Genomic DNA, 24,046 nt, shown 5'->3' on the forward strand with positions numbered 1-24,046 from the left:
AGGGGAAGAGAAGAAAATCCCTACTATAAGCATTACTTATTTACTTGTTAGATGTGCTTGAGATTTGTTAGATGCGCTTGGGACTATTTTCTATCAAAATATTTTATTTTGCTTAGTTGTTTGGTTGTTTTAACAAAACATAATGGTTTGCATTTCACATTCTCAAGATTAAATCATTTATCATCAAAAGTAAATTTTAGTAAATATGCGAATAAATTAGCAAACCGATTGCTAATCGTTTAGAAATTGAATGGAATAAACCGAAATCAAAACCGTTTAAAACCGTGAAACCAAAACCGTTTAAAAACCGTGAAAATCAAAACCGTTTACTATATGGTTGTGGTTTCAGAAAGTGCAACCGTTTAGTAAATGATACAGTTTTGATTTAAGCCAAAATATATGTGAACCGAACCGAATCGAATCATTTAAACCAAAATCAAACCAATTAACACACTTAGTTTACTTATATTGTTGAACATGTTGTGAGATGATATAAGCTCAAAATTCAATGTATGAAGTTCCCCCCTTTTTTTAAAATTTTATTTTTCATATTTATAAATAAATTTCTGATTTTTTTTTAATCAAGTTACACGTATTTCAATTTTCAATAACAACATAGTCTTATTCCAAGTAAATGGGATCAGCTAAATAGATCTTTGTTCCACGATTTACTTTATCCAAAGTCTTATGAGATAGAAGGCCTAGGCTATGCATGTATTTCCTCACCCACCTCTCCTAAGATTATCTTAGGCTTACCCTTACTCTTTTGGTTATATCAATTTGAATCAAATCATTCCACCAAATTGGAGCATCTGAAGACCTTAGTTGAATATGGCCGTGCCACTTCAAACAACTTTATTGAAACTTATCATGAATCAGAGCTATTCCCAACTCAGCTCTAATGTGGTTACCTTTTTTCGTCATTTCTAATTTTGTTATATATCTATCTCAACATCGTTATCTTCATTACACTGATTTTATCAATATGCTACTTCCTAATTATCCAACATTCTATTTCATATATCATAGCCGATCCATTGACATATTGAAATTTTCTTAAGCTTTGAGCAACATCATCCTCTATGGTCTTGCCTAATGGTCTTTAATTGGGCGTCCAATTGCCGGGCGATGGATGCCATCCTTTTCATATGATCTCCTCCCCATTGTAAATTCCTTTCCCTGTCCCGTGGATAAATAAGTTTTCCCCTGTTTTGGGGGGCTTTGGCACAAAGAAAATAAAAATGGAATCAACCTACCACATTGACGAAAATAACCTTAAGTACGGAAGAGGCTTAGAATGACTAATTGGTTCATGTAGGTAGGGATATCCTGGTACTTTCAGTGAAAATACAAGGATTCGACTCTCCTCCGATGACCTTATAGTTATTTGGACGCTCGTGAAATGTTCAGGCGACGATCCAACGACTCAGATTCCTCTTGGTCTGACCCATCAAAGAAAAAGCTGACAATTGTTTGACGGTTTTCCCCGTAGAAATGGCAGTTGGTGTGACCCTTTCCATGTTCTTTGTAATTTTTGTGAATTTTCGCCTTCCCGCTCAACTTTGATTGTATTTCGGAGAGAGAGAGAGAGAGAGAGAGAGAGAGAGAGAGGGATTCGAAGATTAGAGAAGTCGAGATCTGATGACCTTATTCTATCTGGATTTCACGGAGCTCGATTGAGGAAGAGTTTTTTTCAAGGTAGTTTTATTTTTTATTTTAAATTTGGTATAGAAAAAGAATGAAAATCAACAAAAAATTACAATGCAGTAGTAGTATTTGAGGTATGATTTTCGTTCGTTTATTCCCTTTTCCAAGTGCGAGGAGGAACCAAACGAAGAGGTATAAACTATAAAGTCACGAAATAAGCAAATACGGATTTTCCCCCTTCTGCAATTACAGTCCCCAAAGAAGACACTAAAAATATGATTTTGTTTCTTGGGTTCTTCAAATAGTTGTTTTAAGCAGTAAACTCTTAAGTGCTCCTGTGAATCATTATGTTGTCGAATCTTAATTAATGAGAATAGAAAAGGGTGTGGGATCTGGGGGGAGGGGACTTGGGACTGAGATTTGAACATGTAATGCTGTTGAGATAATGTATAGCTTGGGCCCAACTCCTGTTTGGGAAAAGACCCCTGTGGGATAGATAATATTTGACCTTCTGTGTTGGGCTGCTTTTTTTTTTTTCTGGATATGGTCAGTGACTCCGCTAACGAATCAATGCAGTGACTGAATGATTTCGGTAGTTAATCGACATGTTGTGGTGCTTGTTGTGAAGGTGTTCCAGGGATTTATATGAAGTCTACACCTGCAGATTCTACTGATTTCTTCGCGATCAGACCTGAATGCCAAGATGGCGTCCCAAAGACCCGATTTAAGATCAGGGTGCGTTTACTCTAATGTATTCACATGCTCATTTTCCTTTTATTTTTTAATTTCTGGATCAGCATTATTCACATCTGCGGAGGATTAAATAATTTTATTTTTTATTTTGTGATGTTCTACTTCTATATAACATGGAAAACGGAAAAAGAGAAAGTTGTTCATTTGGAAGACAAACAGTGCTGGGGCACTCTACATGTGTCCTTTATTTAGTTCTTATAAGTTGCTCTTGCTTGCATGATTATTGGTTCTTATTTAACTTTATTTATGTCTACAGCCTGGGAAAACTCTCAGTGCTAGAAAGTGGCAGTCTGCATTCTCTCAAGATGGTCATTTGGATATAGCAAAAGTGCTTAGACGAATACAACGTGGGGTAAGCACTTTCTAAATATCCTTCCACTTTGTTTTGGAACTTTGGATGATCTTGCATCAAGATATTCTATTGGTGGAATGGCTTGAAATTTACCTGGAAATTTGCTGAGGTGTATCAACACAAGGTAGTTGATGCATTATCCCATGCTCACCAAAGAATTTTTGAAGACCTGTAAACCTGAGCTTGCCTCCTTTGCCTGTTCTAACAATCTTAGTTTTGGATTCAAATTGTATACACACATTTGATATGAACTCCTAAAAATTTCAGACATCACTTTTATGCTTCATGACATACACCAAAGTATTCCAAGAATAATCATCAACAAACGTAACAAAATCCAAACAGAGAGGTGGTATTGCTGGCCCCCAAACATTAGAGTGAACAATGTGTAAAGGTGAAGCAGTTCTATTATCATTATAAGGATAATGAGATTTACAATGTTTAGCAAACTAACAAGATTCACATTGCAAAGCATATCAGTTAGGTATATCAGAAATAAGAAGACACAAGTTTCTTTATAACAGAAGCAGAAGGGTTTTGTCCCTGGTGTTGATGCCACAACATAACATTATCAATCCTGTCTTCACCCTACCACTTGTACTACTCGCACTAACAAAATACTGCACAACACTTGACCCAAAAGATGTTGAATTAAGTAGATAAAGCCCTTTATCCTCACACCCACTGCGAATGGTCCTCTTCGTCACCAGATCCTGAAAAAGGAAATGTGTGAGAAAAAATGTAATTTTTTCAGATATGAGTAACTGATAAAAGATTAGTAGTAAACTTCGGAGTGTGTAAAACTGAATCAAGAGTGAATGGTAGATTGAATATTTCCCTTCCCAGATATAGATGAAAGTGTGCCATCAGCTATCCTAATTTTATCTCTGCCCAAACAAACAATGTCGGAGTTAAAATAACAAGACATACCAGTCATATAAGCTGTAGCACCAGAGGCTAAAATTCAGGAAGTGGAGGCTATAGATGTAGAGGCATGTAACGCAGAGGACAAGGTATGTTGTAGATCAAAGCATGAAGAAGAGGACCGGAATATAATTTAGAAAATAATTATTGTTCACATGTACGGTAGTGTGGGCTTATAGGGACAGCTTGCGTGGAGGTTTTGTTGGAGTATTTGTTACTTGCAGTAGAAGACTCTCAAAATATCTTGTGGGACCCAAGGTCAGCTTGCATTGGAAGAAAGGTGCTGCCGAGATCTTTTAAAGTTGGCCTTTTTAATTAGTTTCTATTTTTTCTGTTAGCTTAGATTTTCTTTGTCTTTAGTATTTTCTATTTTTGTTAATAGCTAAGATCTTAGTTAGCTTTTTGTATAAGTCTCAATATTACTTTGTAATAAACTTTTATTTTGCTTTATTTCCTTTTTGGTTTTTGCAACTATCACTATATATGTTAGAATATACAATAAATGTGCCGCAAGGGCACAATGGGGATTTCCCCCCTTCCACTGACCCTATTTACAGTGGGCGGCTGGATGGGGGAGGGTATATTTGGTATATTTGTAATTGAGTTATGACCTGTACTCCTATTGGGGTTATGACTTTTGTTTGGGTTAGGATTTGTACTCCTGTTATGATTGCTTATTATAAATAAATGACTTGGGTGATCACTTAGATCACTCATGCATTCTCCCCAATTTTGTTCTCAACATGGTATCAAAGGTAAGTCTAATATAGCTTCTTTTTTTTTCAGCCACTTTTCTTCTTTCTTTTCAAAATCGTAGGTCCGCTCTCTCTCTCTCTCTCATCTCCCATCTTCTTCACAAGCCTCCATCTTCTCCCACTTTGCCTTCCTAACTACCTATAGGACAGCACTGATGAGGTGATTCATATGAATCTAGTTGCTGTCCTATGCATCACCTCAATGTTTTAAACCAAAAAAACTTTGAAAAATTAGGGTTCTTACCTATTGCGATTTTTGATTCTTCTTCTCCCTTGGAATTTGGTTCTTCCTACCTCTAAGAACAAATTTCCAATCATTGAAGATCAAATACAAGATCAACCTGCAAGATTGAAGCCCCTTCATTTGCGATTTCAAGAAACTAGGGTTTTCCTCTCTCCAAAACCTTGTCTCCATTGATTTTAGGGTTCTACACCTCATAATCGACTGCTATTTGGAGGATATCTTCCTCATCCTTGGAGAGGAGTTCGACAGCTCTGTGGATTAGTTTGCTAAGGCTGTGTGTGTGTGATCCTCTTCCTTAGAAATTTTAGGGTATTGAACCAACTCTCCAGTTCTTCATCAAAGCAGATATAACTTCTTCATCACCCTTATTGGGTAGTTCGATCCAAGTATTTGCCCTTTCTAATGGTTGCTTTTGAAGATCTGGTATTTTTCCCATATTTTTGTTGACTTCTCCCCATTTTCATCATGTTTGGAGTAACTATTGTATTTACTGCAATCTCAGATTCTGATGGGTAAGGTCGTAATGAAAATATTCCTTTTGGTGCTTGCTTTGTGAAGTTGGATGGAACTAATTATCTACTCTGATCTAGAACCACTTATCTTAGGATTGTTGGCAGAGGACTCACTGGACATATCACAGGAAAATCAAAGAAACCCTCTAAAGAGGGTACTTTTCAGGACAAATGGATCACCAGTGACTCTTTGGTAATGGCTTTTCTGATCAACTCTATACATCAATCTATCTCTAGAGGATTCTTGTTGTTAGAAACTGCTTCTTAGATCTAGTCTGCTGCCAAAGAAACCTATGGACAAGTAGGGAATGAGGCTTGGTTATTTGATCTTCGCAAGAAAGTGCGAACTACTACTCAACAAGACCTCTCTGTGTCGAAGTATTATGTTGAACTACGAACTCTGTGGTGATAGGGAATGACAATGCTGAGATTGGTCGCTTTAAGGACATTATTGGTCTAGAGTTTGAATAAAGGATATTGGGAAGCTAAGGTACTTCCTTGGGATTGAAGTTGCTCGATCTTCTAAAGGCATCTTTATATCCCTGAGGAACTATATCCTTGATCTATTGTCAGAGATTGGTTTATTGGGATTTTGTCCTTCTGATACACCTATCGAAGCTAGTACACGAATCAAGGAAAAGGAGGGTGAATCTGTTGACAAAGAGCGTTACCAATGGTTGGTAGGAAAATTGATCTATCTCCCATACTCGGCCTGATATTGTTGTGGCTATTAGTTGATGAGTTTGCTTATGCATGATCCCTATTCCTTCTGGAAGCAGTCCTATGCATCCTGAGGTACTTGAAATCTGCTCTAGGATAAGGGATTATTTTATCTCCTCATAATCATCACAGAGTTGAAGCCTATACATATGTTGATTGGGCTGGATCTCCTGACAGAAACTCCATCTTAGGTTATTGCCCATTTGTGGGTGGGAATCTTATCACATGGTGTAGAAGCAAAATGTGGTAGCTCGTTCTAGTGCTGAAGCAGAGTTTTGTGCTATGGCACAAGGGATTTGTGAGTTATTGTGGTTACGCACACTCTTAGATGATATTGGTGTGCTTGTTCGTCTTTTTATGATGCTCTACTATGATAACAAGGCTGTTATTAATATTGCCCGTAATCTAGTACAACATGACTGTACCAAACATGTGGAGATTGACAGACACTTCATCAAAGAGAAGCTAGATACTGGCTTGATTTGTGTATCATTTGTGAAGTTTGAAGATCAGTTAGCTGATGTATTCACTAAGGGTTTAGCTGGGAAGATGTTTCATTCTTGTTTAGTCAAGTTGGGCATTTGTGATATCTATGCACCAACTCGAGGGGGAGTGTTAGAATATAAATAATTGTGCCGTAGGGGTACAATGGGGATTTCCCCCTTCCACTGACCCTATTTATAGTGGGGGGGCTCGATGGGGTAGGGTATATTTGTAACTGAGTTATGACCTGTACTCCTATTTGGGTTATGGCCTGTTTGGGTTAGGACTTGTATTCCTGGTTTGGTTAGGACTTGTACTCCTATTATGACTCTACTTAGCTTATTATAAATAAAGGGCTTGGGTGATCAATTAGATCACTCATGCATTCTCCCAATTTTTCTCTCAACAATATATGTAATGGATCCAATTACAAGTCATCCAATTGTTTTACTGGCTGAGGGGCCCCAATTAGCAAATCTGTGCTTTGGCTTGATCTAGAAGGGATCAAAAGAGGGTTGGAGCTTGTGGCAGCCTATGGGTTTCCAAAATTTTGATATAGTCTGACTCATTAAACTTGATTCAATATATTCAGAAGCTCAAAAGAGCTTTTGGCATTTGCATCAGTTTCGCACCCTTGCTGCCAAGTTTCAAGAGGTGTCTTTCCAATATGTGTCTATAGACACTAATAGACATGCATAGTGCTGACTATTTGTCTAGGAGCAAGTCATCTGGTGAAACTGCAATTCTTTGGATAATTTCTCTGATGGGCTCCAATTGGTTTTAGATAGCGATGCTTCAGGTCGTTCTTATATGCAGTATATCTGTAATTCTTTTCTCCTTTTATTATGTATAGGGCAAGCGTTCTTTGAGCCACCAGGGTATTCTACACCCCCTCACAGTGAATAATTAAATCTTTTTTTGCAGGGAGAGGAAAAAAAAAAAAATCTCTATGAGGGGTGTAGGAAACCCCGGTGGTTCATAGATAATTTTCCCATATATATAATGCCTTTCCTCTCCTCACCCCCCCCCCCAAAAAAAAAAAAAGAAAAAAAAGAAAAAGAAAAAGAAAAGTTTCTGCCCCTGCAAGCTGTGGCCTCATTTGGAGCCAATATATTATAAATCAAATAACGGAGAAGAAATGATCAATGGCTATACATTGTGGTAGCTGTTGATGAAAGCAGTTACAGTAAACACATCTCTCTATTCTGACTGGAGTTTCAATTTCATGTATCAATTAACATATAATTCGTGTAATGGAATTTAGAGTAGAATATTGATTTGTTATTCATGCCAGGGCATTCATCCATCAATCAAAGGGGCAGTTTGGGAGTTTTTGTTGGGATGCTATGATCCAAATAGCACGTTTGATGAACGAAGTCAACTCAGGCAGCGCCGAAGGTATCAATTTTAGTTGAAACTTGGAAGATCCATATTGTTTGGAAATTCTTCTGATTCCAATCAATGCTATCAGGATCCTTTTTTTTTTTTCTGGTTTGTGTGTGTGTGTGTGTCCTCATCTCAGTGATGAAGTGGAATTGTCATGCTACTTATTAGTGTAAGGCTATTGCTTGAACAATAACCCCTAGAAATAATCCCATAATTTCTATCAAATAATTCTCCACAAGCAAGAGAAATCTGGAAATCAGATTTAGAACAAAACCCAAAAAGGCAGAAATAAGGGAAACTTGCTTATTCATCCAAAAAAATATAAATTCATCCAAAAAAAAAAAGGGAAACCTGCTGTTGGCTATAGGAAGCTCTGACGGGGCTCAAACTTGGATCGGTGGAAGATCCTATTGAGGATAACAAAACCCTAAAATTTCTTCAGATTCTGCTGACTGGTTTGAAAGATATGGAACTTCTTGGTTTCAGGTCCCAAAATAAGGAAACTTTGTTGATCTCCATGAGAGGCAGCTAGGAACTTCAGATTGCCCTGAAAACCTGGTCGAATTCCCTCTTTGGTGTCCCCAACAAAACCTAAAAGGGCTCCGAAAATTGACTTCTAGGTTGAGAGTTCTTGGGGAAGTCGATTAGGGTCAAAACCATAAATCTGGGAGAGATTGATTGGCTATTTTGTGCTGATCTGATCTTCTATCAGTAGTTGATCTTTAAGTTGTTGGTAATTCTCACTCAAGACACTCACTCATCGGGTAAAGTAGGAAAGTAAAGAAGAGTAGGGGGTGAGAAGAGATTGCAGAAGAAAGGGGGTAGGGGAATGGTTATCTCAGCCTGCATCTCTCACCCTCAGCTCTCACAGCTGATGAATACAACCTATCTTAGGAAAATCTTTGCAAAACAGCAAGAGGAAATTCATTCAATCAATTCCATCTTCTGTCACAGCAATGCCTCTTTTATAGAAGAGGTTAAAGACTCCAAAAAATAATAGGACTTAAATAAGGAAACCTACTTAACATAGGACATCAACTTTGTTCACTAACTAACAAAAGACATAATTGGACTCTTATAAGGACTCCTAAAAGAAAAATTAAGACTCCAACATGGAGTTGGACTGAAACAAAACAAACAAAACATACCAAGAGTAGGAATCACAGGAGAGAGATTGGACCAGCATTGGGCTGGTTCGACCAACCTAAGCCTGGGCGGATTGGGGCTGGTTCGATGGCTTCTCCCTTCTTCTGTAATATCGTTGGCCATATCTGCATCACTCATGCCACACCCGTCCCTGTATTCTTTCATGTTTTCAATTCATCTTTCCAAGAAGTTTGAGAAGAATGCTAATCTTTTTTCTTGCGTAAGTTAATTGAATGCATCATATTTTCATGGCAGGGAGCAGTATGATGTGTGGAAATCTGAGTGCAAGAACATGGAGCCAAAACTTGGTAATGGAAAGATTATCATGGGACCTGTCATCACTGAAGGTGGGATACCAATACAAGATCCTTCAAGTTCTGACTTGAACAATGAAGGTCCAGGGACAACAGCTCCTGATATATCTCCAAGACATAACAGCACAGTTAGCCCTCTAACTGTTGATTCTGTAGAAAAAAAAGTTCTTCAATGGAAACTTACCTTGCATCAAATTGGTATATGTCTAGTGATCCTTTTTTATTTATTACATTTGGTATTTTGTTGTGATTTGTTATTGTTTCGATAGCAACTTTCTCTATTACTTGATATGATTTGAAGATAGATTTTGGAGAATAGGTTTGGATGTGGTTCGCACAGATCGAGTTCTTATCTTTTACGTGAATGAAGCTAATTTGGCAAAGCTCTGGGACGTTCTTTGTGTTTATGCATGGATAGACAGCGAAATTGGTTACTGTCAAGGTGAGTAGGTCATAGAAAATCCACCGTTTGATTTTCAAAATAGTTTGTGGTTTCAATATTCAACTTTGGATTTTATCTTTTTCTTGACCAGGAATGAATGATCTCTGCTCTCCCATGGTGATTCTTCTCGAAAACGAAGCAGATGCATTTTGGTGCTTTGAACATATGATGCGTAGAATGGTATTCATCCCTACTCCCATCAATCAGGATTATTGAGTTGATGGGGCAGTTATCATTGATTGAATTATAATTGGGGCTAGATAGTATATGTCCCATTTGATGAGGTTTTTATGGCTTATAAAAAAATCTTGAAATTCTAGGAATTTCAGATTTTCCTTTTAGTTTGTTTTTATCCATGTCACCGCAATTGCAAAGTCTGTGTAATATCTGTTTGACAACCAAACAGTTGAACACCTATTGACAGAGCAGGTATGACACAGCCTGTGGGGCTCAGTCCGTGTGCGATATCTATCCTCAAACATCTACCTGAATTGTTCATTGCTTGATTTCTCAACAGTCAACACAGTTCAAAGACCCTGCATGCCAGCTATGAGTAATTATTTCAAGTATTCTATTTAGATTAATTTTGGGGTGCACATGTATCCATGGTTCTGTTTGTTGGCAAATTTTTTCAGTCTATATTTGTGGAAATTAAGATACTTGCACTAAAACATATGACTCAGCTGACGTTTAGAACTGTAATTTTTTATATCTTTTTGGAGAACTGCTGTCTGAAAAAAAAAAAAAAAACCTTGGAACTGGATTAGTCAGCTATAGTACAGAGCCTGGGTGATGCAGGAACTTGTAATTTTTGTTTGTCATTGATCCTCTCTATGGTATGGGACCCTGACATCAGAGCATCTTCGTATGCTCAAGGTAAAGATGGCTGTCCAAACACTTTGCAGTAAAGTCCGATAGGAAGGACAAGCAGGAGGGGCCAGTGGTTAACCTGCGAGGCTCGTCGAGACCTCTGGAAAGGGACAGAATTGCCTGGTGAAGCCAGGCTTTCTATCCATCCTGTGTAAACTCCAATCTGACTGAACTGACGAAAGCTCCTGATTGATATATCTTGGTTCTATTGATTCTTGAAGGTGGATCTTGGTACAACGGTAAGGTTGCTCCATTGCGACCAAATGTAGCAGGTTCGAGTTGGGAAACAGCCTTTCTGCGAAGCAGGGTTAAGGCTACAAACATTATGACTCCCCAGACCCCCAGTGGGGGGAGCCTCGTGCACTAGGTTCGCCCTTTTTTTCAATTGATTCTTGATGCTGTGAATTTTGAAAAAAAAAAAAGGTTATGTGGAGATTCTTTATTTGCACTTGCTAACTGCATGTGCCAGTTGAGTCTATGTTTTCCCTTGTGCCTCTTTGTGAACTCTGCTTAAAACTTTTTTTCTGAGCAGCGGGGAAACTTCAAGACCTCAGTGAGTTCCATTGGTGTCCAATCACAGTTGAGTGTACTTGCAGAAATAATTAAAGTTGTGGATCCAAAACTGCACCAGCACCTTGGTATGGGTTATTAAATGCACACTTACCTCATCTTTACTTTACATTTTCTGTAGGTCAGTTTTTTAGACTCTTGTCAGCTCCAAAATGAAAATGCACACTCATTTTTGAGACTTGAGAGAATAAGATTTTGGTTTCTTTTTCTCTGCTATCTCTACAGTAAAACTTAGAATGGTATTCAATTCACTTTAAAGCATGTAATCTTTGATAGTGCCAAGAATGATACGACTCTGTGTGACAGAAGCACTTCAATTTTCTAGAATCTGGTCACATCAGATATTGATATATTCACATAATCACTTGTCAAAAATATGAAAGTATTTCTGATTAAAACCTTTGTTCAAATTTTACCTAAAAATCACTCATATGATATTATGTACATCTTGTTGTTTTGGACATTGTTTATGCATGCTTTTGGAAAATTCTAATCAATGAAAGCAACTGCAAGGAGATACCTATGTTTCTGTTATCAAGGTTGCATAGATGGTTGAAATGTAAGATTTTATAATTTTTTGGAAACAAATCAGAAATACTCTGAAAACTTTAATACAGTGAAAAGGAAAGGGATATAAGTTTATGGTTCCAGCTTGTTACTCAATGAATGAAACATTTGAGTAGTTCATATTTGACTTCATTATGACATTGTTGCTTTCACTTGCATGTGGGTAAATCACGAAAGTTTAAGATGAGATGCTCCTAAAAGCATAACTAAGGAAAAAGAGGAGGGGTTGACATGAAGTATCCTTGCAGGAAGCTGTCTCTCCACTATTCTAAAGTTGGTATGTTGATGCTGCTAAGTCACAAGGAGCGAAGTGCTAACAGTACCAGGAATTTTGACTTCAGTGAGATTCCCAAACTTTTAGAAAATTTTCTTCTATTCTTAGGGGTGGTGAGAATATGGTACACAAAAGGGAAAGAATGTAAGAATCTTTGGTAAAATAGGAGAATATGAGGGTAAATAATGAAGAAATAGGTAGAGAACTTTTTACCCTATAACATAGTTGTCAAGGCATCACCTAAGGATCCAGGCGCCTTGGTCACCTAGGCGGGTGTTACCTTGCGTCCAAGTTCCCTCCAATGCCTTGGGTTGTCTAGACGAGCGTCGTCTTGTGGGTGTCACTTTGCGTCCTTGCCCCCCCTCCCAAACGCTTTGGTTCATCTAGGCACCGTGATAACTATCATAGTTTTTCAAGGCGTCACCTAGGCGCAGTCTAGGCAGTTTTCTTGGGGTCTAGCCGTCTAGGTGACTATCGCCTTATTACAAGGCACCTTGAAATGGTATGGAAGCAGGTTGAAACTTATTTATTCCAAATATCGTTTAAGTAAATGAAATAATTTACTTAAGATATGATTCATAAATAAGCAAACACCCCCTATTTGAATCCCAATAAAAGATAGTTTAAAAATCAAATGCCAAAAGGATAAAAAGTCAACCCCCCCAGTTCAAGGACAAAAACATGATTTTTGGTTGTAGGGGCAATTTTCAAATTTCAAATGTTGGGCTTTTTTCCCAAATCTGAAAATTCTGTAAATCTTATAATGGTAAAACATGCTAAAATCCAAAATGCGGTAAAATAATCTTCTGTTCTGATGTCCATAACTTTATTTTCATTCAAATATTTTTAATAGTATTTGCGCACCTTAAAATAAGTTTGACCAGTACATTAATTTGTCAATACAACTCGGATTTAAGAAATTTTGGATTTGTTGGAAAGTTGGTTTTGTGCTCTACCTAATACAAAAAGTCTTATATAAAGTTAGAATAATTTGACTAATCAAACTTATTAGAGAACAAGAACATTTTTCTAAATGTTGATTTTTGATGACTTAATGTGGTTTAATGTTGGTTTTTGATGATTTGATGTGGCTTAATGTTGATTTTTTTATGGTGCAAGCTATATGTAGGATGTAACATACTAAATAATATTAGAAAAGAGGAGAACTAAAATAACACTTGGGCACCTTGTCGCCTAAGCGCTTAGGCACACCTCCACTGCCTTGGGTTGCCTTGTTGCCTTGACAACTATGATAATTATGCCCCAAAAATGATAGATAGAAAGCGAAAAGTTAAAATGTTTTGGGCCATGAACTTGGTTCAAAGATAAAATCTTTAACATAGTTGTCAACAAATGAATGCCCCAATTAATTTGGTTGAAATTTAAAGATTGCACTAGCTGATTTGATCAGCCAAAATCAATGTTTCATGGACTCTTGTGCATGCTGAAAAACATCAAATTCCCACATTCCGATGGATTCCTTGGTTCCTATTCTTCCTTTTCCTGTTTGTTAGAATATTTTCAGCATATGATGTACATTTCGAATGAATTCCATCTTTTCCTGTGGAGGTTTGTAGAAGGGTTATAACTTGGTGCAAGTTCTGCTTCTGCTGGGTGCTAGGAGCGGTGGATTGAAAACGGTCCTATCTTTGGTCATTCTCCTATAGAAAGCTTCTAGGTGACAAAATAAATCAGCTACCTTTATTTATAAGCTGTATCAGTGTTGGTCACAGGTTTAAAACTTGGAAACAGCCTCTCCTGCGAAGCAGGGGGTAAAGGCTGTGTACATTTGCCCCTCCTAGAGCCTGCAGTAGCAGGAGCTTCATGCACTGGGTTGCTTTTTGTATAAATGATTTGTTCATAAGATATATGACTGTTTAATAATAAACAGTAAATTCTACATGACTTTCAAAATATATACTTTTCATTTGACAAAGTCAAAGTATACTGACTTCCATGTCAGCATACATGCAATGCTGATGGGATGTTTTGGTGGCAGAGAACATAGATGGAGGGGAATATTTGTTTGCATTCCAAATGCTGGTGGTACTTTTCCGTAGAGAGCTCTCATTTGTGGACGCAATCTACCTTTGGGAGGTAAGAAGCAGCTGTTAATAGAGTTGAGTGCTGCTTAAGGAAATGGTTTCTGATCAATATAGAAGCCTTCGCTTTTAGACCTTATGCCTTTTGACGGTTGCAGATTTCATCCTATCTACTCCCTGACCTGTTCCCCTCCCCATCTTTTCTTAACTGTGAAGCATGATTCTCTATTTTCTTTTTCTAGCTCATCTCTTTTTTTGAATGCCTTACTTCTTCCATAGTTGCATGCCAGTTATTGTTAAGAGTTCAGATGATATTTTTGTTATTGGGAAGATTACCTGAGAACTAAGATTTATTTCAGTTGATGTGGGCTATGGAGTACAATCCAAACATCTTCTCACAATATGAGGACCCAAGTGTAGCCACGGATAAGAGTGCCATAGCCATGCGAAATGGCAAGTTGCTAAAGCAATATGGAAAATTTGAGAGGAAAAATGTAAAGAGTAGCTCACTTGATCAACAAACTGCTTTGTCTGTTTTCCTTGTGGCGGGTTTTCTTGAGGCCAAGAATAAGCGTTTGTTGAGGGAGGCTAACGGTCTGGATGATGTTGTCAAGGTCTCTCTCTCTCTCTCTCTCTCTCTTTCCTCTTCCCCTGGTGTGTGTATGTATATGTAAATGAATAGACAATACCATAGTTGTCAAGGCGTCTTAATTTTTTCCCCCTTGACCGGCTTGGTTCACCTAGGCGCCATGAAAACAATGGACGATACTCTCATGGATGTACATCCACATAAATCTGACTCTGGCTTTCTTATCAGATCTTGAATGATATAATTGGAAATTTAGATGCAAAAAAGGCATGTCATGAGGCATTGAAGGTCCACAAAAAGTACTTCGCAAGGCAAGTTCCACTCTTCTCAATTTTCCAAATTTTAATCCCTTCAAGTCGAGAAATAGTTTCTATTTTTTTAATTTAGAAGGGATTTTACAAATTCGATAGTCTTTAATGGTGTATTGTTTTCTGCAGGCTAAGAAATCATAGGTAGTGCATGGAGTCATCACTTTTGCTTCAGGACTTCTTGACACCAATTTGGCTATAGTTGCTTACCCCAAAAAAGAAGACTCTCACTAAGAAACCAACACACCTCCCCGGGGTTTTCTTGCCTTCTTGTATGTAAAATTTGTTTCCATCTTTATTGTTATGATAAGCAGGTTTCTCCATTTTTATTTTAATATTTATGGGGATGGTATTTGGTTTGACAGTTCTCTGAATTTGAAATATGAAAAATTGAAGCAAATAGGATACACAAAAAAACCACAAAATAATAATAAGGGCAAAGGTTTTCTAGCCGCTGGGGTATCATACATCTTTTCATTGAGAATGATCAAAGGCCAAGGGAAACCTGTCTATCTAGTGTTTGGTGTGAAAATACCCAGCACATAGGGGCAGCTGTTCTTTTTGCACCCAGCTGTCTGGGTGTGGGAAACACTAGATGGACAAGGTTCTTTTCTCCATAATTAAATCAATTTTTTGAGATAAAAACAGCCAAAAATTTTGAGGGGGGAGTAGGAATCCCCAGCGGCTCAGAGATACTTTTCCCATATTAGGAACTGTTGGTGTTGAGCACCAAAACAAGGGATGAACTGTAGGTTTCCTGGATGATTGGATCTGATCTTTTCCTGATGGAATTAGGCTCTGCTGATCCCGATTCAATCACGAGTGATTCAGCCAGTCTGGGTGGAAAATGGGGTTGGATAAACCTGGTCAAGGTATTTTTGGTGCAAGGGATGTGGCTTTAAGGTGGGAATATGAGGGCAACGAGGCTGGGCTGGGCTGGGTTGGGTTGGATTGGGTTTGGTTTATTAAAACCTCAATCTAATCTCAGTCCCTTCACTCAGCCCAGGCTCAGCTCTAGTCCAGTTCCTGTCGAGCTCAGGATAGGCATGTTGGGCCTAATTTGCACCCCTAGGATGGGAACATTGAGATATTTGATAGTCTTGTGTTATCAGTCTTAAAAATATATGATCTCATTGCAAGGAAACCTCCCATATTCAGAATCTGACACACACCTCAACGCAAATTAGTAGACAGCTGCTAGCGTGGCTGGAATGAGCTTTGGCTCCTAAGAGGTCCTCACCTTGTCCCCTTTATCCTCCCCTTGACCCCCATGAACTGCAATGGAATAGCAAAACATTTCTTTGTACCTTCCTCTTACTTTTACCAACGTGAATACCAAGTCTAGGGGAGGAGGTCATGGGATCGAATTGATTTGTATGTGGGTGGATGGATGTGTGTAAGAATAGATGGCCCTTGGCTCTGCCATCGCCTAGTAGAGAGATTTCTAAAAAAAAAAAAAAAAAAAAAAAAAAAACCTCCAAAATACAATTGTATATTGCCATGTGACTTAAACTGAGAACTAATGCTTTTCAGACTTCATAGTTGGTGAATCTATAGTACCCTAAGCCAATGCTTGTTCGGAGGTTTGAAACTCACCATGAGGTCTCAAGTTCAAGCCTCTTGCGCATTACCTCCCCCTATAGAATAGGGACTGATTTAAAATAAAATAATAGGAAAAAGAACTGTAAAAGGCATTGTGATCCCTACGCTAAGATATATGGGATGGCAAAATGACCACTGCAAAATTGCAGCCACATTATCTTTTATGAAACCTTCTCCCTAAAATGAGAGAGGCATAGCTATGCTGCCGGCCTATGTATACCCAACTTGTGTCTACCTCTCTCTCTCTCTCTCTCTCTCTCTCTCTCTCTCTCTCTCTCTCTCTCTCTCTCTCGTTACTCCCATCATGATGCGCCTTTTCCCTTAATATATAGAGAGGAATAAGATACGTGCGAACACATTGTTGTCGCTTCTAAGCTACGAGCGTTACACATACTACTTGATCGAAGTACGTTGGAAGAGCTGTCTCTCTTATTTCTGTCATTGAAAGCACCAGTTCCTGGAGCTGTGTTTCTCTATTTGAATCTGATTCTCCAGGCATCTTCACGTAAGGTCCTTCTCAATCTTAATCTATTTGACTACTCTTTCTCTTTGTTGATCTAGAAACGGTTCAAAAATTGTTTTTTTCCCCCTTCTGAATTGGGTTATTCAACTCTGGGCAATATTCATTTTATCCATTTTGTTGCGCTTCGGATCAGAGGGGACGGCTCGATTTCTCATTTTGTTTGATTCGACGAACAAAATTTTTCTAAGGTTGTGAAACAGTGTAATCACTCAGAATAGTCTTGGTTTCTTTTTGGATTATTTTTGAGTTCTGGGCAAAGTTAATGTCTATTGAGATGAAGCTTCAATCATTTTATATGTCTTAACGTTTTATTCCTTGGATGTCTAGGATAGAGATGAATGGAAGGTGTTAGGATTCAAATTCTGATATTTTGGTGTTGGTCACCCCTTATTGCTAGATCTGATGGAATTGGTTTTTGGTCTGTTGTTTTTCATTGGAGTAGAGCTGTTTGATGGCTCATAATATGTAGATCCTTAGCGTAGACCTGCAGTTTTCTTGTATTATCCTTTTTCAACACCTCAATTGAACCTCTGGTGGAATGGGAGTTTCTTCATGGGCGGCTTTTGAGCTTGTTGATGGCTGTATCTGATTATCAGCTTTTAATTTTTTAATCTCTTATAGCGTCTTTTCATGATGTATTGTCCAGCATTTTAACCTGTCATTTCTATTTTAGAGCATCATTGATTTGATTAAACATTCTTGTAAATTCTCTCTTAATAAAAAATGGGGCTTTCCTAGATGTATGCCCCCTCCCTGTTCTATTTTTGCGTGAACCAAGTTTGGTCTTCAAGAGTTTTAACTCTTTGGATGTAATGTTGTTTTCATCCATGCTTCCCTTTGATCTCTCTGGGTTTCGTTGCTATAGGTATCCTGGCAATGCACCCTCTAAATATGCTGATCTAGTAAGTTCTGTATTCAGTTCCCTATTGATACAACAAGGCAGACTCAAATTCCATCTTCAACTGCTTTATTACTAAATCACTAACCACTCACCCGCTTCCCCACCAAATTGATTAAAAGAAAAGGGAAAGAAAAAAAAAAATATTTGCTCAAGTATATGTTGCCTTTCTATCTGCTCCATGCTTTGTGTGATCAGAATCTTTTCATGAAATATTAAAATTGATCTGCAGTTTTCCATTAAGTGCAGAAATTGTAACAATGGAGGGGACCGTTTTCACCCCTTGTTTGGAAGGAATGAAAAACGTGAAGTCTGAAGATGGGGAAATGCTGACCAAGCCTTTCTTGGAAGTTTGCAAGCTCATATTGCCAGTTTTGGGTACGATCTTCCAATTGTCAGTTATGTCACCTTTTTGTTGTGACCTTTCTGTGTTTTAATTATCATAAATTTTCGAAGTGTAATGACCTGAGGAAAATTTCTAGTGCTCTTATCTTATTTTAATGCCAATGGACTATCTTCTTACGCTTGGCATAGAATACTTAATACTTATATTGCTGTCCCATTCTATTTGAGTGTCACTTTGATTTCTATTTACGCATGATATTCTATAAATAATATTTGATTACATTTGAAATGCATGTTCCGATACTGCAGTCAAAGATTAAATCAAGAAACGCATACCAAAAGCAGTTTTCCAGGTTAAAGAAAAATATTTTTAGATTCAAATTGAACTTTTTTTATGGAGGGTAGGGGGAAGAACATGAACTCAAATCTTTAGGAAATAATAGAGTTTCAATTTTGGCTGGCAACAAAGATTAGGTCTTGGATCTAATGAAATTTGAAATGAAGGGCTTATTAGGGATTTCCAAGTGGCTGGTTAGGAGTGTGTTGAGTTCTCCTCAATCTCAATAGTGCAATCCAGGTTGATATGGTGGCTTTCTTGGAGACAGAGTCTTGATTCAAGATTCCAATTGGTTGGGCTTTGACTGTGTAGCTTTGATGAATTGGAAGTTTTAAAGTGTTTGATGTTCTTTTGAAAGAGAAAATTTTGGGTTTTCTATGCTAATCATGTAGTCCTCCCCAACCACTTCTTATTTTTTTTTTCTTCTGGTGGATGCTGTGTACCAGATACAATGAATTAAAGTTATAGACAAAAAACATGAAGTTGCTAACAGACCTCTACATGTAATTATACCAGCTCATATTTTGGATAGACTCGCACATTTCTAATCAAAATTTGATAAATAAATATCTATTTCCATTACATTAATATCCCCTGCTGGAAATCACAACCAACACCCAAGACTACCCCTGATGACCAGAGTTCTTATAAGTCATGCCATCAGAACTGCTAGACTGCTACCAAAAGTAAAAAATTCTTTGAATTCATCTCCTAATGATTCAATAAATCAAAAAGTACTTTAAACCAACAACGTACTAACTATAGATCTAACAAGTGCTGAAGGATTTGCTGTCCCATTGCTAATCAGTAACTTTTTCATGAGGTTGGTCTGTTGGGCTTGAGCATGACATGCTTGTGCCTCTCCCTGTTCATCAATAATAGAGAGCCTAATCTAGTTGATCCCGTATAGGTGGAGGTGAGGACGGAAGAAGTGGGGGAGAAGCCAAAAAGACCTTATCCTTCAGCTTCTTGAATAGTGTAGAGATGTACATTGTTTTGACTTTTCTTTTTCCCGGGTTCTACAGCTACACAACTTTGTAGAATATCGGTTTAATTGTGTTAATTTACATGTCGTATCATGGAGGATATGCATCAAATGCTCCCTTAAAACATAATACTCTAAGTTATTGTTGAAGCATGATGTATGAACTGAAGTCTGATTGATTATTTACAATGTCAGATAAATTTGGAGCTGCTATGTCACTCGTAAAAACTGATATTGGTGGTAATATTTCGGTAAGATAATATTCTCTTGCATTTCCTTGAGTGATGTTCTTTCAATATTTTCATGGTATCCACCATTTGATGGTTCATTTAAATATCGGTTTGAAGGATATTAATGAATTTGGTATGGGATGCAAATAACAAATACACTTTTATCACCATGGTTTGCAAAGTAATATTTGTCTTTGGCTTTTTGATTTTGATTTTTTTTTTTTTGTTTTGTTTTGTTTTTTTTTTTTTTTTTACTAAAAACGAATGTTCCCATCACCAGCCAATATGAAAGGACCCATGTATCATTCATGGTTAAAACTCCTCATTTTAGCTTTTGCAAAGTCAAGGATTGTCTTCTTTTGCAAGTGTTAAACAAGCCCAAGTCAGGTTTGGGGTTTTCACATGAGTACATGCATGGACATGGACAAGCTTGGGGGTGGTGAGAGTAGGGGCTGGAGTGAGAATTTCCTTCTTTTGTGGATCTGAAGTTTTTCCATGTTTGTTTAGTTGTGCATGCCACGCCTAAGAAACAACCCAAATCCGTTAAGCCCACAAAGTTGGGGAAGAAATGGGAGAGGTGTTGAGGGGAGTAGGCTCTTTTGTCCCACATCGACTAGGGGAAAGAGACTGGGCTAGTTGATAACCTCTAGCACCCCTTCCATGGTCATGATGCATTTTAAAGCCATGATGGGTTTGCCCTAAGCAAGATAATATCATGGAATGGTGTGGGGTCGGGGCATTATAAATAGTATCAAAGTGGACTCCAACATCGTGTGGGGCCACAACGGGGATGCTATGCCTCAAGGGGGGAGAATGTCATCCAAGAAACAACTTAGATCCGTTGAACCCCAAATGTTGGGCAAGAAACTGGAGAAGGCGTTGAGGGGGCAGGCCCTTTAGTCCCACATCAGCTAGGGGGAAAAGACTTGGCTAGTTGATATCCTCTAGCACCCCTCTCATGGTCACAATGCATTTTAAAGCTATGAGGGATTCCTCCTAAAGCAGACAACATCATGACTTAGAGTGGGGTGGGGGCATTACAAATGGTATCAGAGAGTATTTCAGCATCCTATGGAGCCACAGTGGGGATGCTGGGCCGCGAGGAGGGAGAATGTCATACCTAATAAACAACCCAGATTCGTTGAGTCCCAAAGGTTGGACATAAAATGGGAGAGGTGTTAAGAAGGGCAGACTCTTTTGTTCCACATCAATTAGAGGAAAGAGACTGGGCTAGTTGATAATCTGTAGCACCCTTCCATGGTCATGATGCAATTTAAAGCCGGCAAGGGTTTGCTCCAAAGTGGACAATATTGTGGCTTGGCATGTGGTCAGTGTGTTAAAGTGCAAGAGGTTACACCCACTTTGTCTTAAACAGTTGGTAAAAAAATTATGATGATGATGTAGTGCCAGACATAGGAACATGAAAAAATAGGGGTGGGCAGAATTATCGCTATTTCAATTGTAATAAAGCATGATAAGTTTTGGGTACGTGTTGGGCAGCTTTGTTCTGTCCATTGTGCTAAAAATTTATATGATTAACTCCTGCATTCAGTTATGGTGTTCTGTAAAGATCGTTGCTTGGTTGGGTAGACTAACAGTGGTCTTTCATGTGCTTGTCTCGAAAATGAAGAAGAAGAATAAGACAGAGAAGAAGTGCTTTGTTATAAACTATGACATATGTACCTTTCTCATAGTGGTGATTTTAGGAGGAAGAAGAAGTGGTTTCTATTCCCATACTTTGGCTACTTAAGACTAGACTCTTACGTCTTTAAACCAGCCTTCTCATGATTATGACAAATCTAGTCTCTCCTTTTTCCCATGTTGGACAGTCTCTAGTCCAGTCTGACAAAAGACCATGTGGCCGACAAGTAGTTACCGCATGTCCAATCTGCTATCTTTTAATAACCTGATCTTTTGCTGATAGCATGCCATCTTGTTTTTTTGGGTTTAAGTACCAAGTTGGAAATCTAATCAACTTCGTCCCCCGCTTCCTAAAGATAGTTTGATTTTAGTTACTTGATCTATCTAAACTGGGAAGTTTTTAAGTGTGATATGCAGGTGTTCATCTATCTGAACTTGAAGACATTTCATGGGCTTGGACATGATTGGTCCCACGGTGAACTGATCCTTTCAGTGGATCAGCCAATCCGGGCTATTGAAATTTGGATCGGTCTGTCTTGGTTCAGATCCAGGCCAGATGATCCTAAAAATGTCTGTTGGGAGCTTTTGTTTAGTTATTGAGCTATTCTAACATTCTTGATTATATAAATTTCTGCAGGTTTTTTATTATTTATTTTTAGAATATCTTTTTATTAAGGCTATGTTTGGTTGTAAGGGGAATTAAAGGAAGGGAAGTGAAATTTTCATACTTAAAAAAGAAATTAATGTAATCATTACCCATGTGACTTTAACATTAATTTCAAATCATTCCATATTTGGTTTTTAAATTTCACTTTACTTTGCATCCAAAACCCTTTGCTATAATATGTAAAATAAAAATTACATGTAAAATATTTCATTACTAAATATGGTTAAAAAAATTAAGTAGTTTATACAATCACATGGGGTAATGATTATAAACATTTCTTTTTAAAGTAAGAAAATTTCACTTCCCTTCCCTTTAAATTCCCATTGCAACCAAACGGAGCCTAATGGAAACATAAATTTCTGGAGTTACTTCAAGTAATTATCCCAGTTTATTTGTTTTCCAGAGGTTGGAGGCTAAATATTTGTCCAATCCTACGGAGTTCAATCACTTGTACAGTATGGTACGAGTCGAGGTGCAAACTAAAACGGCAAAAAGGTCATCCAGCTGTACCAATGGTCTTCTATGGTTGACAAGGTAGGTGGCAATGTCTGTAACTTTGCAAGGGCTTGTCTCCCCCAAATTTGGACTTTACATTTCTTTGCATGCGTTAGGCTTGTAACTATATATATCTTGTTATACATAACATGTGTTACCTACATTTTCACAGATGAGCCTCGTGCTTGAGTGTGTATTCTTTATTACGATGTGAAAATGATGACATTGTATGTATAAATTCAGACTTTGCTGATGGCTTTTCAGGGCAATGGATTTCTTGGTTCAACTGTTTCACAACTTGTCTAAGCATCCTGAGTGGACCATGTCTCAAGTTTGCACTGATTCTTACAGCAAGACCCTGAAGAAATGGCACGGCTGGCTTGCCAGTTCAAGTTTCAGTGTACCTCTCATCCTTGTGACACTGTGTTCCATATTATCCATTTCCATACAGTATAATATTCTGCTTTAGAAAGTGTTGAGATCTGTGCTAGCCTTAGATCATATTCTGACCTTTATGTTTTTGGCTTTGAAACTGTTGTGTGATAAGTACTGTGGTTTGTGTATGGTTCACTGCAGACCCGCCATCATTCTTCTCTCAATGCCTCTTCTTTCCATTTTGGCATACCATGGTTTTAAGTATCGGTGCGTATCGTGCCGTATCGGCCGATACGTATCCGTATCGGTAGGCATCGGCACGATACATACCGATACGTATCAAGAAAATTTTAAAACCCTTATGTATCGATACGTATCCTACGATACGCACCGATACGCACCGATACGCACCGATACACCACCGATACACACCGATACGCATCGATACTCACCGATACTCTGTGAAAAATTCAAAAATGAAGTGAAATGTACGTTCCGGTATGTATCGGTACGTATCGGTATGTATCGATACATATCGGTGCGTATCGGTATGTATCGATACGTATCGGTGCGTATTGGTATGTATCGACCGATACACACCGATACGTACCGATACGGTCATAAAATGGCCAAAATGGGTAATTTTTTAGAAAAACATAATTTTTTATGGTGTTTTTGTTCCAAAGTTGCTGCCAACCATTTTTCTCTCTAACTAAAGTGGAAATCAAGGTTGGGAACAAGGATTTTACATTTATGGGACAATTACAAACCTTGGATTCTTAGTGCGATACTCTCAATTTACTATTTATGCATAATACATGTTATATATAACTTTTTTTAACTATTTTTTTATGCAAATGTGTATTAAAAAGTGTTTCCTATCCATTTATGTGCGTATCTTTAGCGTATCTTAGCGTATCTCCGATACGATACGATACGATACCCTCCGATACGTATCTTAATTTTGGCCGACCGATACGACGACCGATACCGATACTTAAATCCTTGTGGCATACACTCTTTTCTCGACTGCATTAGGCATTGTCATTA

General features: G+C 38.0%; 2 protein-coding genes across 10 annotated transcripts in view; both read left to right on the forward strand.

The window, feature by feature from the left end:
- Nucleotides 1-1,384: 1,384 nt before the first annotated feature.
- LOC122089862 (rab GTPase-activating protein 22-like) lies at nt 1,385-15,262 on the forward strand. Of its 3 annotated transcripts, none has more exons than XM_042659598.1 (12): nt 1,388-1,698; nt 2,276-2,382; nt 2,657-2,752; nt 7,685-7,788; nt 9,178-9,434; nt 9,538-9,678; nt 9,770-9,858; nt 11,081-11,186; nt 13,959-14,056; nt 14,361-14,615; nt 14,819-14,901; nt 15,028-15,262. In XM_042659598.1, exons 2-12 carry the CDS (start codon nt 2,293-2,295, stop codon nt 15,044-15,046), a joined length of 1,338 nt encoding a protein of 445 aa, XP_042515532.1. In that variant the 5' UTR covers nt 1,388-1,698; nt 2,276-2,292; the 3' UTR covers nt 15,047-15,262. The 3 variants fall into 3 exon arrangements, with proteins under 3 accessions (XP_042515534.1, XP_042515532.1, XP_042515533.1); XM_042659599.1 differs by having other exon boundaries at nt 1,391-1,698; nt 9,556-9,678; XM_042659600.1 differs by lacking the exon at nt 15,028-15,262 and having other exon boundaries at nt 1,385-1,698; nt 14,746-14,900.
- Nucleotides 15,263-16,828: 1,566 nt separating this feature from the next.
- The window catches only part of LOC122088368 (glycolipid transfer protein 1-like), a 9,491-nt gene continuing 2,273 nt past the window's right edge, over nt 16,829-24,046 (forward strand). Inside the window, exons 1-6 of one of the 7 annotated variants that reach the window (XM_042657615.1) lie at nt 16,829-17,010; nt 17,889-17,925; nt 18,171-18,299; nt 19,784-19,839; nt 22,530-22,660; nt 22,886-23,021. In XM_042657615.1, coding sequence (XP_042513549.1) covers nt 18,182-18,299; nt 19,784-19,839; nt 22,530-22,660; nt 22,886-23,021 — 441 coding nt within the window. In that variant the 5' untranslated portion in view covers nt 16,829-17,010; nt 17,889-17,925; nt 18,171-18,181. Of the gene's footprint in view, nt 17,011-17,050; nt 17,212-17,888; nt 17,926-18,153; nt 18,300-19,783; nt 19,840-22,529; nt 22,661-22,885; nt 23,022-24,046 lie in introns of those variants that run through there. The other 6 variants (XM_042657617.1, XM_042657619.1, XM_042657618.1 and 3 more) reach the window with 6 other exon arrangements.

The sequence above is a fragment of the Macadamia integrifolia genome, chromosome 9 (assembly GCF_013358625.1).
Source record: "Macadamia integrifolia cultivar HAES 741 chromosome 9, SCU_Mint_v3, whole genome shotgun sequence".
Taxonomy (NCBI): domain Eukaryota; kingdom Viridiplantae; phylum Streptophyta; class Magnoliopsida; order Proteales; family Proteaceae; genus Macadamia; species Macadamia integrifolia.